General features: G+C 43.8%; 2 protein-coding genes across 2 annotated transcripts in view; one reads left to right on the top strand and one right to left on the bottom strand.

Moving 5' to 3' along the window:
* LOC129687667 (zinc finger protein 416-like) overlaps positions 1-18,165 on the bottom strand; it is a 42,718-nt gene that overhangs the window by 13,278 nt on the left and 11,275 nt on the right. The gene's annotated exons all lie outside the window — the stretch shown is intronic.
* Positions 215-7,786, top strand: LOC129687662 (zinc finger protein 501-like). Its single transcript, XM_055622157.1, has 5 exons — positions 215-416; positions 2,713-2,751; positions 3,816-3,942; positions 4,573-4,671; positions 5,079-7,786. Exons 1-5 carry the CDS (start codon positions 339-341, stop codon positions 5,999-6,001), a joined length of 1,266 nt encoding a protein of 421 aa, XP_055478132.1. The 5' UTR covers positions 215-338; the 3' UTR covers positions 6,002-7,786.

Genomic DNA, 18,165 nt, shown 5'->3' with positions numbered 1-18,165 from the left:
CCTATCAGACTTGAGTCTTCTGCTCCATCTGGGCAGGTTTGTCCACTTCCTGGTGCTTGATTCTGTCCGAACTACATTGGCCAGAAGACACTGCACCAAGATTAGCCAATGAAAAGAGGAGATTTGGTGACGACAAAAGGACGCTGGGCGGGACTTTCGGCTTTGCTTGCAGGAGGTTCTTTGAAACTTTCTGGATCTGTCAGTCTGGCAGAAAACTGGCTTCGTCAGTATTGGTTATGGCAGGAAAACGGGAGAGTTAGAAGCGTTTGTCCTCCATCAGGGAAACGGATCTGACGTTTGCGACGACCTGAGGGGTCTGATCCAGGCTTCGAGCAGGGATGGCCACGTCCCAGGGCCCCACCATGCTGTGGAGCCCCATGGTGATTGTGGAGGCTGCGGGTGGAGCCCTGCCCCAGGTGAGTGACTCCTGATCGCCCACCTCCCTGAATTCTAGAGCGCTGAGATCTGGATCGGGAGCCAGCAGGGCAGGCCCTCGTGTCCCCGGGTGTAGGACATCGGTGGACGAGATTATGGTTTTGACATCTGTGTGCTAGAGAATGATCCTTTCTGACTCACAGCGTCTGGTGGATTGTACCTCCCCAGGCTTGTGGGCGGGCCGGAGCTCAGAGATGGCAGCCCTGGAGTGACCCCTGCTGGCCTTAGATGGGGGAAAGGGCTCAGTGCTCCTAAGAAGCTGAGTTTTGTCTTTGGAGACGGTGCTGGCCATGGAAGATTTGAACAGAGGAGAGGTCTGTCTATTAAGTTTTCCCGGAGTCCCCGGGAAACATCAGGATGCGGTGGGTAATGCGGGTGCAGACAGGGCCGTGACTCCATGGGTAAATCCTGTGGACTCAGGCACGGGTTTGAGCGTGGAGTAGAGAGGGCGTGAGGGTGTTCGTATCTTTGATGGATTTCTTTTATTCTTTTCCTCTATCTCTCCCTCCCTCTTTGCCACCCCTCCAAGGCAGGGTCTCTCTATGTAGTCCTGGCTGTTTTGGAACTCTAGTATACCAGGCTGTCCTCACACTCAAATCCTTTTACCTCTAACTTTTGAGTGATGAGATTAAAGAACTTTTCTTCACTTTTTATTTTTAAAATATTGGCTGGAATTCACTGTTTCGACCCAGACTGGCCTTGAATTCACAGAACTCTTCCTTCCAGTGGGTTCTCCTTTGGGGTAAGGGCTGCCAACTGAGCTCTGGTTGTCTGTAACAGGAGAAAGGGCCCTCAACAGTTGAGCCAACTCTCCTGAACTGCCAATGAATTTTGAAAACTCAGCCATCAGAACTTGCTGCTGAGCAGCAAGTGTAGCTGTGAAGAAAAACTAAATAAAAATAAATAAATAAATTGACCCTAGGGGAAGTGTTTCTGAAGGGCATGGATAAAAAAAATACTATTCCAAGTGCTTTACAGTCCTGTGGTGGCATTCAGCATTTGGGTTAAGTCTACCGTGTTAGCTATCACTTCCCCTTCCCTCAACTGAAATGACCATGTGACTCTAGCTGGCCTGTGAGGCCCGTGTTGGCTTCAGATACACATAGGTCTGCCTGCTTTTGCCTTGCGATTATTGCATAAAAGCCTGCACAGTCATACTTGGCTAATACCAAAGTCTTACTTAAATGTGGGTAGATAGAACTACACATTTTGGAAATGTGTGTTTGTGAAGCTTTTGACAGAAGCATTAATGATGTTCACTGAAAAAGTGTATACTAAGAACTTAATACGTAGGACTGAGTTTGATACTATGGTTCCCTTTTTGGAGTAAGGAAACTGTGTTGGTTTGAATGAGAATGACTCCCATAAGGGCAAACATTTGAATGCTTACTCACCAGGGCGTGGAACTGTTTGAGAAGGATTAAAAGGATTAGGAGCTATGGTACTATTGGAGGAAGGGTGCAACAGGGTGAACTTTGAGGTGTCAGAAGCCCACACCAGATGCAGTGTGTGTGTGTGTGTGTGTGTGTGTGTGTGTGTGTGTGTGTGTTGCTGCATGTTGTCTGTAGACCAGAATGTAAAGTAGACAGTGTCATGCCTGTCTACTTTCCAATAGGATGATCATGGACTGTAGATGGTAGTTTTCCCTTACCTGTGTTTTTCACCCAGAAATAACTCTTAGACTTAAACATATTTACAAAAGCCTAGGCCAATATAACTTGGCATGTTCCTTGACTTGCTCATAACTGATATCTCATTTATTCTATTCTAAGTTCTGCCATGTGGCTGGTTAACTCTTCTCAGTTTCATATGTCCATCTTCTGAATTCCACAGTGAGTCTCCCACCTCTGACTATGTCCCAGAGTTCATCTCTCTCTCTTCCTAGAACTCCCAGCTCCTTATTTCCTACATCAGCTAAGAGGCAATTAGCTTTTTATTGACAGAGATGCTTCCATACAGACTAAGAGATTCCTTCTACAATGCACTAACACTCCAAAACTGTAAGGTAGCCCCCAGTTAAATGCTTCTTTTATATTATAAGGGCTGCCTTGGTCAGGGGTCCCTTCACAGCAATGGAATAGTAAATAAGACAGGCTGCCATTCTTAACCTCAGATAACAAACTGAGGAGATTGATATTTTTGCCTAAGAGCATCCAGGAAGGGACAGAGCCCAGGGTTCAGTTGGGTGTACCTGACTGCATGTATGAGAGGGGACTTGGATGAACCTTTGAGACACCAACACCCTTGCTTGTTGCTCACAGCCTTGTTTTTCTACAGGTTTCCCAGTATTCAATGAAACCTGCCAACCAGGAAGAGGTAAGTGGGGATGCCCAGGAATCACACTCCTCAGTTTTCACATAAGTGACCTCTGAGATTATGGTGTCCTGGGACTCTTTGCTTGGGATTCTCTCTGTCCTTCCATTGAATTTCCCTGGCATGCGCTGAGAATGAAAGGTCCCCACATCCACAGCAGGGATTCCATGGCCGGGTTTCCATTTATATCAACTAGTGGCTTAAGATTCAGAGGACTTAAAGTTCCAGTGATGACAGGAGAGGATGCCTGGAAGTGAGGTGGGTTGGGAATGCTGAGAAACCCTCAGGTGTACATGGACTGCTGGCTTTAGTGCAAGGCAGGAGTTGGGGGAGCACAGTAGCTGAAGGCTGGGCCTGCATGCTGAGATGGAAATGGAGGCTCAGTGAGAAGACCGATGTGTGTGCCGATGGCTTCCTGGCGTTTGTGCCATGGACATAGTGGACAACAGTGACCCCAAAATGGTCTGTGTGAGTCAGATGATTGGGAGAGGCCCATGTGAATTCTCTGATAGAAAGAAGGTACATTGCATGGCATCCTTCCAGCTTGGATTGACTGCAGCTGTGGTGGCTTCAGTGAACATGCCCCCCCCCCGTCACCGTAGGTTCACAGTATGGCCTTTTTGAAGGAGGTGTGTCAATGGGGGTGGGCTTGTAGGTTTCAAAAGCCCTGACCATTCCCAGTTAGCTTTCTTTCTGCCTGGTACCTGTGTATCAGGTTGTAAGTTCTCAGCTACTGCTCCAGTGCCATGCACACCTGCTGCCATGAGGGGCATGGACTCACCCTCTGAAGTATAAGCCCCAATAAGCTCTTTGTTCTATAAGGTGCCTTGGTCATGGTGTCTCTTCACAGTCATAGTGAAGTAACTAAGCCACCATGTCCACTTGCCTGCTTTTGCTGAGTGCTGAACAGAGTGGTTGGTGGGACCTTGAAGACAGACTGGGTGTCAATAGCTTCAGAACCTGGTACCCTCTGAGGTAGGAAGCTAAGTGGGAGCGACTGTCTTGGGGATGGCAAGAGTCCCTGACAGGCAGGCTTCATATAAACTCAACTTTCCCCCATTGTGCAGGGCTGTGTGTCCTTTGAGGATGTGGCTGTGTACTTCTCCTGGGAGGAATGGACACTACTTGATGACTCTCAAAGGCTCCTGTACCAGACTGTGATGACGGAGGCCTTCACACTCGTGTCTTCGCTGGGTAAGGGCCCCATCTTGCTAGAGCATATAGGCTTTCCTGTTTTCTAGAGATCCATATCCCTCTCAATGCTGTCCTGTGAACACTGAATCTTTCTTCCACTGTATAAAATACAGGTTAAAAATAGAGACTTGATTCACCACAGCCCTGATTCTCATTTGCAGAAAGGCACACTGGAATCAATTTGGGGTTAGGATTTTTTGTGCATTGGAGGTAGTTTGAGATAAGGTCTATCTATTGAGCCTGAGCTGTGCTGACTCTCTATGTAGACCTGGCTCCCAATTAACTTGCCAAGATGTTCCTGCTGTGTTTCCTGAGTGCTGTGATTAGTGTCTTGCACAACCACTCCTGGCCTAGAGTCAGGAATCTTAACAGTGGTGGCTTCTCTGTGACCTGATGATACTGTAAATACTTGGCATTGTTGTGACTGGGGTACTTCTAGGCGACATAGGCTGTGTCTGCCTGGGGCAGGCAATGTGGGACTGATAAGTTCACTATTGGGGTGTATGTTTTGTTTTGTTTTGCAAGACACTCTTACCAGGATTCTAATTAGGCTTTTTTCCAATCGGTTGTTTGGGTTGCATCTCTCAGTCCTAGTACAGAACTCTCATTTCATGTTTCATTTTACTTTAGGACTTATACCTTCTGGGATTCATGACATCAGCCATCTGGAGTCTTGTGGAGATCTCTCTGTGCCTGCACTGAGATTCCTGACTCCGTGTTTATGGACAGGTATGTTGGCCTGTTCCCGTGCAACACTGTGAAACACAGGTCGTCCTTTATTGTGTTAGTGTGCACTATACCCAGGACGGTCCTGGAACGGGGAGTCTTCAGGTGCTGTGTCTTATGGGCTTGACAGCCTTCTGCTCTGTGTCCTGCATCTCCAGCAGCTGAGGCTTGCAGAAAGCCATTTGCTGAGGGCAGGGTTATGGTTCCTAGCACTCCTCCCTATGATTCACTGCTTTCTTGTGTTCTTGCTGCCCCTAAGGTTTCTAGAACCTATGAACTTGACAAATTCATCATGGCGATGGACCCTTCCCTCCATGAACAAGCCCCCTTCTTGTGTGAGAAATAAGATCACTGTTGGTAATGTGTGCTCTCTGTCATGACAGTCTACATCAGTATTTCTCTCTGCTCAGGTTGTTGGATCAAAGTGGAGGGTGAGCCGTCCCCTTTGGAGCACAGTCGGTCTGCAGAAGGAGATCTTACTTCATCCAGGCTCCAACAGCAGATGCTGAGCTGTGCTGAGACCCCCTTACTAAGCACAGACAATGTGACGATCCTCCAGACCCCCTCAGGTCTTCTCAGGCATCAGGTGACTTACACTGTGGGGGAGCCACCCAAGAGCACCGAGAGTGGAGAGGCTGTGCAGGGAGAGAAGAAGAACTGCATATGCGGTGACTGTGGCAAAACTTTTACCAGCACTTCTCACCTTAATCGGCACCGAATGATACACACCGGAGAAAAGCCTTTTCAGTGCAGTGAATGTGGGATGTCCTTCAGCCAAAAAGCCTTTCTCGTTAAGCATTTCAGAATGCACACTGGAGAAAAGCCCTATAGGTGTAGTGAATGTGGCAAAGCTTTCAAGCATAATATCTCCCTTGTTTCTCATCAGCGAGTTCACACAGGAGAAACACCTTTTACGTGCAGTGAATGTGGCAAATCCTATATGACCAGATCCAACCTTACACGCCATTTTCAAGTTCATAATGCAGAGAAGCCTTATAATTGTAGCGAATGTGGAAAAGCGTTTAAGGAAAAGTCCAGCCTCGTTTATCATGCCCGAGTGCACACTCGGGAAAGGCCTTTTGAGTGCAGTGAATGTGGTAAATCCTTCAGCCAAAAGGCCTTTCTTGTTAAGCATTTCAGAGTTCACACCGGAGAAAAGCCTTTCAGGTGTAGTGAATGTGGCAAAACTTTCAAGCATAACTGCTTCCTGGTTGCTCATCAGCGAGTTCACACAGGAGAAACGCCTTTCACATGCAGTGAATGTGGGAAGGCGTACATGAACAGATCCAGCCTTTTGTATCATTTTCGAGTTCACACTGGAGAAAAGCCGTAGAAGTGCAGAGAATGTGGAAAAGCATTTCAGAAAAAAAAAATACAGCCTTGTTTATCGTGTGTGACTCAGACTGGGGAAAGGCCTTTTGAATGTCATAAGTCTGGGCAATCTGGGCAGTGTTAAAAGAAAAAAAAAACAGAAAAATTGTCACCTCTGAAAGACCAATAAGTTAGTAGCAGAGGAAAACTTTTACATTTAATGTGTGTGGAAGAGTCTTTACTGTGAGTAACAGCCTCATTAAGCATGAGAGACACAACACTACAGCTAAGCATCAGGAATGCAGGGAATGTGGGAAAGTGTTTTGCTGCAGGACTGGACTTTGCGGACACCAAATGATTCACACTGGATAGAATATGTGTATTGGGTGCAGTGAACCTAAGAAATTGTTTCAGTGGTCTGTCCTATGCCACAAGAATGCCTCTAAATTGGGGAGCCTTCACCCACACTTCTGTCCTGTTTAACTGAAGAGGCCACAGTGCGGGGGTGCATCAGGAACCCATTGAGAGTGGGGACGCCTTTGTGCAATAGTCTGCTCCCATTAGCAACACATGTAAAACCCAGATAGGTTTGTGAATGTAGAGAAAGCTTCAGCCATTGGCCAACCTTTTTCAAAGTCAGAAGTCCTGAGAGTAGCCTTTTTGAGGGAGCCAGTCATTGAAAGGTACTCGTCAAATAAGAACACTGGGACAAGATGAGGGGTTGTTGCCGTTTTCTTATTCCCGAGAAGTTAATACTTTCTGGGGAGCTTAGCAAGAGGAGGCCCAGTGTTCTTGACTGCACCAGCATGGAGTAGAATTTCCATGTTACTGAGCTTGAATGGGAGAGGATCAAAATGTCTTTGGATTTTAAATAAGACTTTTTTTTTTCTTTTCACTGAATATTGCAGATCCTGGACTAAATGATTGTTTGCTGTATAGTCTTCATGACCATCATGTTCCCATGTGTCCCTCAATCTGTAGAGGACCAGCTCTGTGTAGCATCTTATGCCCTCATGTAGGAGTGCAGTCTATATGTTTTAGGTGTTTGTTTGTTTGTTTTTTTAATGTGTGGGTATTTTGGCTGCACATATGTATGTATATAAAGTTCATAACTGAGGCCTATAAGGCCCAAAAAGGCATTGGATCCCTGGAATGGGAGTTACGGATGGTTATGAACGGCAGTGTTCACGGTGAATAGAACCTAGGTCCTCTGCAGGAGCAGCTTGTAGTCTTTCACAGTGAGCCCTCTCTCGAGACCATGTTTTAAGTTTTTAAGAAGTTATCAGATTTTGTTCTAAGTGGCTGTGTGTTTCAGCTTTCCTTCTGGAGTGTATCAGGTACCAGTCCCTCACATCCTGACACATTCTAAGTCATGAGGTGTTCATCTTAACAATGGTAATAATTATGTGGGCCTGGGTGGCACAGGCCTTTAATATCAGCACTCAGGAGGCAGAGGCAGCTGGATGTCTGTGAGTTCAAGGCCAGCCTGGTTTACATAACTAGTTCCAGGACAGCCAGGACCTAGAGATAACCTGTCTCAAAAAACCAAAAAGAACAACACTACAACAACTAAATAAAGAACAACAACTGTAGCATATAATTGGGGTTTTAATTTTGCATTATCTTCATATATTATTGTAGGGATTTATTTACTTTTGTGAGTTTGTGTTATGTATACTTTGGAGTTACCATCAGAGTTACTGGAACTGGAGTTCCAGATCATTGTGAACCTCTGTGCTTGGAATTAAACCAAGTTTATTTGCAAGAACAGTAAGTGCTGTTAGCCAGTTAGCCAGTTCTCTATTCTTGTCACTGTTTTCTTTGTTCTTTGTTTAGACACAGTCTTATTGTATAGGCTTGGAACTCTTTTTTTTTTTTTTTTTCACATTTTATTTATTTATTTTGAATGCTCTATGTGCATGTACACCTGCATGCCAGAAGAGGGCAGTAGAGGGTATAGATGGTTGTGAGCCACCATGTGGTTGTTGGGAATTGAACTCAGTACCTCTGGAGCTGGTCTTTAAGTCATGTGCCACTCCCAGGACCAAAAGAAATTGGGGCCAAGCTGGGCATGGTAATGCACTCCTTTAATCCCAGCACTCAGGGAGGCAGAGGCTGGTGGTTTGATGTGAGTTTGAGGCCAGCCTGGTCTACAAAGTGAGTCCAGGACCAGAACAGACAAGGCTATACAAAGAAACCCTGTCTGAGGTTGGAGCATGGGGAGGGGAAGCAAGTAACTGGGGACAAAAGGCTACTTGTAGTGCCTGTTAGCATATCAAAACACATGTGGGCCTGGGAGTTTCTCAGTGTACCTCTTACAGAATTCTTGCTGCTCTCCAGGCTGCTCTTTGCTCTTTCACCCTACTCTGCATTCTAAAGTTCCCCAGCTTATCCTCCACTCTTCCCCAGCTTCTGATTTCCACATAACCCTGCTATTTAAGCCATATGTTCTCTTGCCTCTTGGTTCTTTTGGCTCTTGGATATTTTGGTTCTCTGTCCCTTGGACCCCTCTCTACTCTCTCCTCTCTTGATCTCTCTCTCTCTCTTCTCATGGCCCAGTCCACTCTACTCGCCATGTTTAGTCTACTGCCTTCTCTCTCCATATGGACTCTTCCTGGTGCCTCTGGCTGTGCTCTGCCTCATATCGACAGTAAAGCCTTTCCCTCAGTCACACCTCAGGGGTCACATCCTCATGTGATACAGCCACCACACCTGGCACCCGTCTTTCTTGGGCATATTTTCTTTTACTGTTTCCTTTTTTAAAATTCTGATTGTTGTTTTGTGTGTATAAACAAGCAATTGAACAAACATTAAGGTTCCTAAAGAACCTACATTGGGGTGGGTGGTGGATGGAGGCATATGCTTCAGAAGGCGGAGACAGGTGAATCTGTGAGTTTGAATGCAGCCTGGTCCACATAGTGAATTCCAATGCTAAGTACTATGAACCTGTCCCCAGCAGTAGCCATCCCCTCCCCGAAAAAAAAGAAAGAAAAAGGAAAACTTGTTTTCTGTTACTGCTTTGAAAGTTTTTGATATTTCTATGAAAAATGCCAAAGTCTATGTTTTTACTTAATTTATTTACCTTTTTTGTTTTATGAGCATTGGTGTTTTGCCAGCATGTATGTCTATATGAGTGTGTTAGATCTTGGAGTTACAGACAATTGTGAGCTGCCGTGTGGGTACTGGAATTTGAACCTTTGTCCTCTGGAAGAGCAGTCTGTGCCCTTAACCACTGAGCCATTTCTCCAACCCCCTGTTTTTCCTTTTTTTATTTTGTGACAGGGTCTCACTTTTGACACCAGGATGTCCTTAAGTTCTTGCTTCTCCTCCCTCAGTCTCTTGAGAACTGAGATTACATGTGTACCAACATTCCCAGCTGATTCCTTTGATCTCTTGAGCTTTAGACGTTTCTGTCAACTTGCTTATTTAAGGTCTTTTCTCTAAAGAACTGAGAATTTTCTAATTGTGAAGGTATAGCCATATTCATACCTGCTAGAAGGAGTATGACTAACCTTATGAACAGAGGCATATGACACAGGATCTCGTAGTGTCTGCACAGACTCTTGCCCATTCATGCTTTCCCAGACTGAAGGACAGGATCTCCTGCCTTTGGTGTGATGTGAGATGGTGGCAGCCTTGCATTTTTGCCTGGTATAGGCTGGAGTTTACCACATCTGAGTGCTTCCTAAGGACAGGAAGTGGATCATGTGATAGCAATGGAAATGAGACACATGTGGCAAAGCTTAGCAACAAACAGGCCTTGTGATGTATAAAAGAAAGAAATAAAAGAGAATGGAAAGCCAGGCATGGTGGTGCCTGCCTTTAATACCAGCACTCAGGGAGGCAGAGGAAGGCAGATTGCTGTGAGTTTGAGGCCAGCCTGGTCGACAAAGTGAGCCCAGGACAGCTAAGGCTACACAGAGAAACCTTGTCTGAAAAAAAACCCAAACTAACCAACCAAACAAACAAACAAAAACCAACCAACCAAACAAAAAGATTTATTTAAAAATAGAATGGAAATGAAGCATAAGGTGTGTCAGTATATTGTAAAACCAGCAGAGAGACTGAGATCTAAAGATAAACTTGAATTCATTATCAAAGCCCATGTGCAAAATATTACACTTTAATATTTAAAATATATGGTAAAAATTCTGCAAAGATAGATGGTTTGTGTATCAATCAGTGGTACAAAAGGCATGTGCATAGACAGACAGATAGACATCCATCCAATTCAAGCAATTGTAAGACTCCTGATGAGCTGAACCTCTACCATGTCCTTTGTAAGAACAAAATGCACTCGCAGCGGCTGAGCCAACTAAACATTTAAAAAAATATGTAAACAAGCTCACATAATGATGAGGTTGAAATTTGAGAATACTGAGGCTGTGGCTCAGTTGGTAGGGGGCTTGGGTAGCAGACACATGGTCCTGGGTTTGAGTCACAGAAGCATGTAACCCAGAGGTGGTAGCCCATATATTTAGGAGGTGAAAGCAGGCAGATCAGAATATCAAGTTCACCCTAAGCCACAAAGGTGGAACCCAGCCTAGTTCACAGAAACCTATCTGAAGGCATGAAATGGGGCAGGCTCCATGTGAGGTTGTACAAGCCATTAGTCCTAGCCCTTGGTCAAGTAGATGTTTGGGAGTTTCCAGAACTCACTCTACAGACCAGATTGGCCTCAAACTCAGAGATCCGCTTGCCTCTGCCTCCTAAGTGCTGAGATCAAACGTGCATACCACCACTGCCCTGCTAGTACTAGCTTTTCTAAACCTCAGATGATTCACATTTGATAAATGTCCTACAAGTGCAGTGAATGTGGGATCTACTGTAGTTACGTACCCTAAACATACAGCAAAAAGTTCACTGGACAAAAGTGTTGAATGCTTCAAATGTGGGAGCCTCCATTCACACCTCCAACCCATTCAGCTGGAGAGGTCGCATAGCTAGGATGCTTCATGAGCCTACTGACTTGGGTAAAGCCTCTGAGCAAAGGTCTACTCTGAGTGACACACAGAGCCAGAATAAGCTTTAGGTGAGGAGAATGTAGAGAAAAGCTTTCAGTCCTGGTCCAAGCTTGCTCAGCCTCAGGACAGAGTTCAAATTCTGAGAACAGCCTTTGTAAGGCAGTCAGCGACTGAACACTCCTCATGAGCTAGACACCCTGGGACAGCATGATGTTTGTTGCCATGTACGGATTCCCAAGAAGGGGGCTCTTGCCAGGGAACTAGGTGAGAAGGGACCCTGTTCTTCATGGCTCTGTTCTTCTTCACTCACTACTGTGGAGTCATGTTCCCATGTTCCTGAACTGGGCAGGGAGACACAGGTGGCTTTAATAAGACATGTTTTCTCAGGGCTGGAGAGATGGTTCAGTGCTTAAAGCACTGACTGCTCTTCCAGAGAACCCTGGTTCAATTCCCAGCAGCCTCTAGGCAGAACTGTCTGCAACTCAAGGATCCACCCAGACATACATGGAAGTGAAACATCAAATAGGATTAAATGAATTAAAGCACAGACATGCCTTCTCTTCTTAAGAAGCGTTACAGTTCCCTGAAAGAGTGTTTATTTCCCATAGACTCTATGATCTAAAGGAAGTTTTTGGCTAATTTTCCTGGGGACCAGCTGCTAGAAGCACTGCATGCTGTGTGTTGAAGTGCTACATGAATGTTTGGACTTTTAAAGCAGTTAACTGATTCTTGGTTCTGAGTGTTTTTTCCTTCTTCCTGAAATCTCTCTGATCCATAGTTCATCGCATGTTCATTGACACTTTGTGATTGGTGAGAGCTTCATTTTGGCCTTTCTAATATCCACTGTATTGTGCTTTTATGTTTCCTTTTTAAAGTTGATATTTTTTACTCTTGTGTTTTTTTTTTTTTTTTTTAACTCTTCAGTCATGTTTCCGTTACTCCAAATTTTGTGATAGGTTAAAAACATAAAAAAAAAAAAAAAAAAAAAAAAAGCCGTTGAGAGACATCTAGGTTGTTTCCAGCTTCTGGCTATTACAAATAAAGCTGCTATGAACATAGTTGGGCAAATTTCTTAGTTGAATGGTGGGGCATCTTTTGGATGTATGCCCAGGAGTGGTATAGCTGGATCTTGAGGTAACAATATTTCTAATTTTCTGAGAATATGCCAGATTGATTTCCAAAGTGATTGTACAAGTTCACATTCCCACCAGCAACAGAGGAGGTTTTGCCTTTCTCCACAACCTCTACAGCATGTGTTATCACTTGAATTTATTATCTTAGCCATTCTGATAGGTGTAAGGTGAAATCTCAGGGTTGTTTTGATTTGCATTTCTGTGATGACTAAGGATGTTGAGCATTTCTTTAAGTGTTTCTCTGCCATTTGATAGTCCTCTGTTGAGAATTCTCTGCTTAGCTCTGTATCCCATTCTTTATTTGGATTATTTGGTTTCTTGGTGTCTAATTTCTTGAGCTCTATATATATTCTGGATATTAGCCCTCTATCGGATGTAGGGTTGATGAAGATCTTTTCCTGGTTTGTAGGCTGTCATTTTATTTTGTTGATAGTGTCTTTTGCTTTACAGAAGCTTTTTAGTTTCATGAGGTCCCATTTATTGATTGTTCATCTTAGAGCCTGTGCTGTTAGTGTTCTGTTCAGGAAGTTGTCTCCTTTGTCAATGAGTTCAAGGCTCTTCCCCATTTTTTCTTCTAACAGATTTAGAGCATTTGGTTTTATGTTGAGGTCTTTGATAGACTTGCACTTTAGTTTAGTGCAGAGTTATAAATATGGATCTATTTGCATTTTTCTACATGTAGACATCCAGTTAGACCAGCACCATCTGTTGGAGATGCTGTCCTTTTTTTCATTGTTTGCTTTTGGCTTCTTTGTCTGTCAAAAATCAAGAATCCATAGGTGTGTGGGTTCATTTCTGGACCTTCAGTTAGATTCCATTGATCCAGTATTCTGTTTCTATGACAGCACCATGCAGTTTCTATTACAATTGTTCTGTAGTACAGCCAACTTGTCCCTGTTTAATAACCAGGAATGTTGATCACTTGCCCAAATTGGAGGACTCTCAGAATAATTCCCTCCTAGGCAGCATGCAAGACAACTAGCTAAAACCTAGCTACCTGATTTTCTCAGGGGAAGCCCCTGTGTTGTTAAATGGTTTGTTTGTTTGTTTGTTTGTTTGTTTTGAGACAGGGTCTCACTATGTATCCCTGGCAGGCCTTACTATGTACGTAGGCCATGATGGTTTTGGAACTCACAGAAATTCACCTGCTTCTGCCTCCCCAGAGCTAGAATTAAAGGCTTGCATCATTGCACCCAGCCCAGTGTGCACTGATGGACTTGAATGTCTGAAGTAATAGGTGGGTTGTGATCACTTAATAGATAAAGGTACTTGCTGCAAAATGGTGACCTGGGTTTGATCTGCAAGAACCTCTCTGTGGAAGGAAAGAACTGGGCCTTCTAAGTTGTCCTTTGACCTCCAAGCCATGGACACACACACACTAACTGTATTAATTCATGTCATAAAAATTTTAAATAGAAATAAATACATGTTTAAATAATGGTTGATCAGGATACTTACACAAAAGCAATAAAATAGCACACCTATAATGTGGCATTATAAATAATAACTGGTTGAAAATGTATTCAACATTTGATTAAAAATAAATATCTTGTAAGTCACATTCTTTTTTTAAAGATTATTTTATTGTGTATACAATATTTTTTTGCCTGCACGTACACCTGAAAGCCACAAGAGGGCACCAGATCTCATACATTTTTCAGAGGCACCCCTTGGTTGCAGGGAATTGAGCACAGGACTTCTGGAAGAGCCATCTCTCCAGCCTGTGAGTCACATTCTTAAATGTATGCTTCTTAAAAGGTCCTATACAGCCAGGCAGTGGTGGTGCTCCTTTCATCCCAGCACTCCGAGGCAGGCAGACCTATGTAAGTTCAAAGTCAGCCTGGTCTGCAGAGCTAGTTCCAGGACAGCCAGGTCTACGCAAGGAAAGGCCCTGCATCTTCAAAACCTGTGTTCACTGTAACTGAGACTCTTTCGGAAACCAAACTAAGCACTGGGTATTGAAAACTGAGTTTGAGCGAGTCATGGTGGCACACACTTTTGATCTCAACACTAGGGGTAGAGGCAGGTAGATCTCTCTCAGTTCAAGACCAGCCTGGCCTACATAGTGACTTCTAGGACAACCAGCACTACACAGTGAGAGCTCCCATCTCAAAAACAAGACAAAACAAAACCAATCAGCCAACTAAACAAAAAAACATCAACAACCACCACCCCCACCCCCCCCCACCCCCGGAAAAAAAAGCAAGCCAGACCAAACCTGAAAGACCGACTTCGAGCTATAACATTTTTTTTTGGGGGGGGTTAGGAGTGTCATTCTCTTTCCCATGTTCCAGAGGACAACACTGAAGCATTTTTAACTTTGTCCAGAGTCACAGAGTCATTAACATTGGAGGCCGTGGTGACATTAATTAACCCTGACAGCAGGTATGAGAAAGGGCTTGGGTGGTCCTTTGGCACGCCAATGCTATTGCTTGCTACACACTGCCTTGTTTCCCCACAGGTTCTTAGTAGTGCTGAGATATGCTGATCAAGAGGTATATAGAGTATGCCTCAGGAGCTCATCCTACTTGGTCCCCACTTATATGACCTCTGTAATTGTAGTGTCTTGGGATTCTTTGTTTGATATTAGCCTATTCTTCCATCTGAGTTCCATAGAGGATGATCTCAGAAAGTAAGGCCTCTGAGTCTAGAGTAGGGATGATATATGGAGAGATTCCCATGTGTGACAACCACTAGGAAGAAATTCAGACAATAATAAAGTTCAAGTGATGAATATTTGGAAGTACCTGGGAGGATGGCTTGGGAATTCTCAACAACCTTATCTGTGCATTGTATCTGGTGGAAACAGTAGAATTGAAGAATTGTGAGTGGAATAGTAGCAGAGGATCTAGGATTATAACTTGAGAGGAAAATGAGATGCAACAAAGAGTGGTGTGTATATTTTAAAAAGAGTATTCTTAAATGGTCTCAAAGCTCATGTGCTGGGGTCACAACGAAGAGGTGATGCAAATTTGGTCATATCTGCGACAATTCTTTGTTTGTTTTTCAAGATAAGGTTTCCCTGTGTGGCACTGGCTTTCCTGGAATTAGTTTTGTAGACAAGGCTGGTCTTGAACTCACAGAGCTCTGTCTGCTTCTGCCTCCTGAGTGATGGGATTAAGAGCATGCACTACTATTGCCCAACACTATCTGGGAAAATTTTATGTAATTTATCTATAAAGAGAATGGGGTGGGACTTTTCACATCAAACTTCAAGTTTGAATAACACCGTCTGATTTTTTTTTTCTAACTAGTGAATTCAGGGGTCAGGGGACTTTGAGAAAAGACTGGATTACAGTGGCTTTAGGGTGTAGGATACATAAGATAGGAAGCGAAGTGAGATGTCTGGGGGATGGCATGAGTACCATGGGGATGGGGCTTGCTAGAAATTTAATTCTCTTCATTGTGGCAGGGTTGTGTGACCTTTAAAGATGTGGCTATCTACTTCTCAAGGGACAAATGGACACTACTTGATGACTTCCATAAGATCCTGGATCAGGGTGTGATGAAGGAGAACTTTGCACTCATGGCCTCTTTGGGAAAGGCCCTCACTCCACATGAGAACATCTTCAGGCAAGTGTGCGTGATCTTGCTTTTGTAGAGCAGGCATACATGGTCAGGACATGAATACTGATTCTAAATTCACTGCCCTGGAGTAGAAAATTCAGATGATAGGCTGGGCTGCATACATTACCACCCTCTTGGTCTATGTTCAGCAAATTCATGTAGAAGATGAATTTTGTAGAAGATTGCATGGATTCTTAGAGTCAGGCTATAGAGCTGACCTTGATGGCCTCCCCATGTTCTAAAAACACTGTAAACAGGCTATTTCTGTGATCTAGCCCTTTATGCCCCCCCCCCCCCCCCCCCCCCCCCCCCCAGTTGGCATGCCTTGTGGAGGCCTCTGGCAGGAATTGTGGCACAGTTGTAGTCACTATTTGCCTGGGTTATTTCTGGATAGCATCCTTCAGAGGTCTGTTGTTTTTAACAAAAATCTCAATTGATTGATTTTACTAATGAAGACTTGGGAGCCAGATGTAAGGGTGAAAGCTGGATAGCTCAGAGAGGCAGGGAAAGCACCCAGCTGACCTTCCTCCTCAGAGAACATCCCAGAAGGGAGCTCTCCCTCTCCAAAACATCTCAAAGTCCCTCAAACTTAATGTTCCTGCTTTCTACTCCATGTACGTCTCTCTATCTGGCTTCCCGACTTCTTCTTACCTCTTTCCTATGTTCCCTCGATGTCAACTGGTTGCTTGTTCTGTCTCTTGACCTATGGCTGACTTTAGTTAATCCTGCGCTAAAGATGTGTGTTAGGGTTGAGCCACACCACAACTAGAAACAGGTTTTTCCAGTAAACAACACAATGTCAGGGTTTACAGTGTGATCAAGTATCCTGCAATAGGGGTCTTTGCCATAGTTTTCTTTGCTATGGACTGTCATGGTTATTATACTTTGTCCTAGTGAGGCTATGCTTCTATCCTCCTTTCCAATAGAATCCTATCCCTTCTGGGACTCATGGAACCACTCAGATGGAGTCCTGTGGCGAGCCCTTCATGCCTCCACTGAGAATCCTGACTTCAGCCATGTTGACAGGTACTTGAATGGTAGAGCTAGGTCATGCATGAGCTCTGGAATAAATTGATATGAAGACACTACTCATTAGTTTTCATGTTCGGTGCTAAGGCAAAAAATCAGAGCAGATTTATATTAGACCCTAGACACTTATTAGTTATTTATTTCAGAACTAGGCTGTCTCTCACCTATAAGTCTAACGTGTTGTTTGTTTCTCTGTTCCTCTGCTGCACTGTGGAATACAGGCTTTCCTGGACTGTGTTGCTAGTGTGTGCACTAACTGAGCAGTCCTTGAATACAGATCTTTAGCTGTCATGCTTTATGTTGTCCAGTGTTGTCTCCAGCTGCTAAGACCCACAGAAAGCCATTTGCCAAGCAGTGTGTTTGCCATCTTCCCCGGGCTGCACGACATTCTTGTGTTGCTCCTGTTCATAAGACCCCAGAACCATGATCTTGAAAATTTTACTATTCTTAGAGAATTATATTATTATTAGATCTAGCCCATTCTCACTTAGATGCCTCATCCAGCTTGAATTCTCATGTGCTCGTTACTATTATGTGTCACATTAGATCCTACATTGCTTTCTTTCCTCAGCATTTCTCTGAGTTCAGGTTTCTGGAAGAGAGCCAAGGCTGAAAAGCCACCTTTTGAGCAGAGCATCTCTACAGAAGGAGGGCTTAGTGACACCAGGCACAGACAGCCAAAACTGATATGTGAGCAACCCTCTTGAAGAGAAGAGTACAGGATCCCAGCTATCAAGAGACACAGAAGTACTCTGTCAGAGAAGTGTTTACAAAGCAGAGAGGGCGGAACAGATGTGCAGATCAGCTCAGGTTTTCTGAAGCATCATGTGGTGGTACAAGGAAAAACACTCATACATATAAAACAAAATTTAAAAACCTATTTTTTTTAAAGTTAGCACATTATGGTCCTATTCAGAAGTTATAAAAATTACAGATTAATACAGTTAAAAATGGAAATGGGCTAGAGTTGGCTCATTTGTTTCTCTTGTAGAGGATCCAAGTTCAAATTCCCACCACCCATATGTTTGCTCATAACCATCCTGAAACCCAATTTCAGGGGATTAGTTTTATATCAGCTAAGGAGGGGGAGGAGGACAGTGAAGGCTGATTCATTCTGAGACAAGAATAATATTTGCTAGACAAAACCAAAGCCAGACACCAACCACCACCACCACAACAACAAAAATAAATTTTTTTTGGGGGGGGGAGGGGAGGAATCTCATTCAATTTTCTTGTATTTTTGCCTATATATCATCCAGACTTAGGGAGACATTCAAAAAACATGACAGATAATTCCAAAAGTTCAATGACTTCAAGTGCAAGACATACAGATATGGTAGTGTGATTTTCTGAAGACAAATAGTCACCAGGATTTGAGACAATTTTCACAAGCAACACAATTCATATGGCTTTCTGCCAGCTCTTCTATAATCTATTGACCATACATTGTTTTTTTTTTTTTTTTTTTTTTTTTTTTTTTTTTTTTTTTTTTT

Source organism: Psammomys obesus, unplaced genomic scaffold, assembly GCF_907164565.1.
Source record: "Psammomys obesus unplaced genomic scaffold, mPsaObe1.curated_primary_1811, whole genome shotgun sequence".
Classification (NCBI taxonomy): Eukaryota; Metazoa; Chordata; class Mammalia; order Rodentia; family Muridae; genus Psammomys; species Psammomys obesus.
The sequence above is the reverse complement of the archived record's forward strand: the minus strand, read 5'-3'. Positions and strand labels throughout refer to the sequence as shown.

Bases quoted from the DNA above. Each gene is read 5' to 3' on its own strand.
- LOC129687662 (XM_055622157.1), top strand. From the start codon at position 339: ATGGCCACGTCCCAGGGCCCCACCATGCTGTGGAGCCCCATGGTGATT. The intron at 2,752-3,815 runs GTAAGTGGGGAT...CCCATTGTGCAG, and splicing joins AACCTGCCAACCAGGAAGAG to GGCTGTGTGTCCTTTGAGGA. The intron at 3,943-4,572 runs GTAAGGGCCCCA...ATTTTACTTTAG, and splicing joins CACACTCGTGTCTTCGCTGG to GACTTATACCTTCTGGGATT.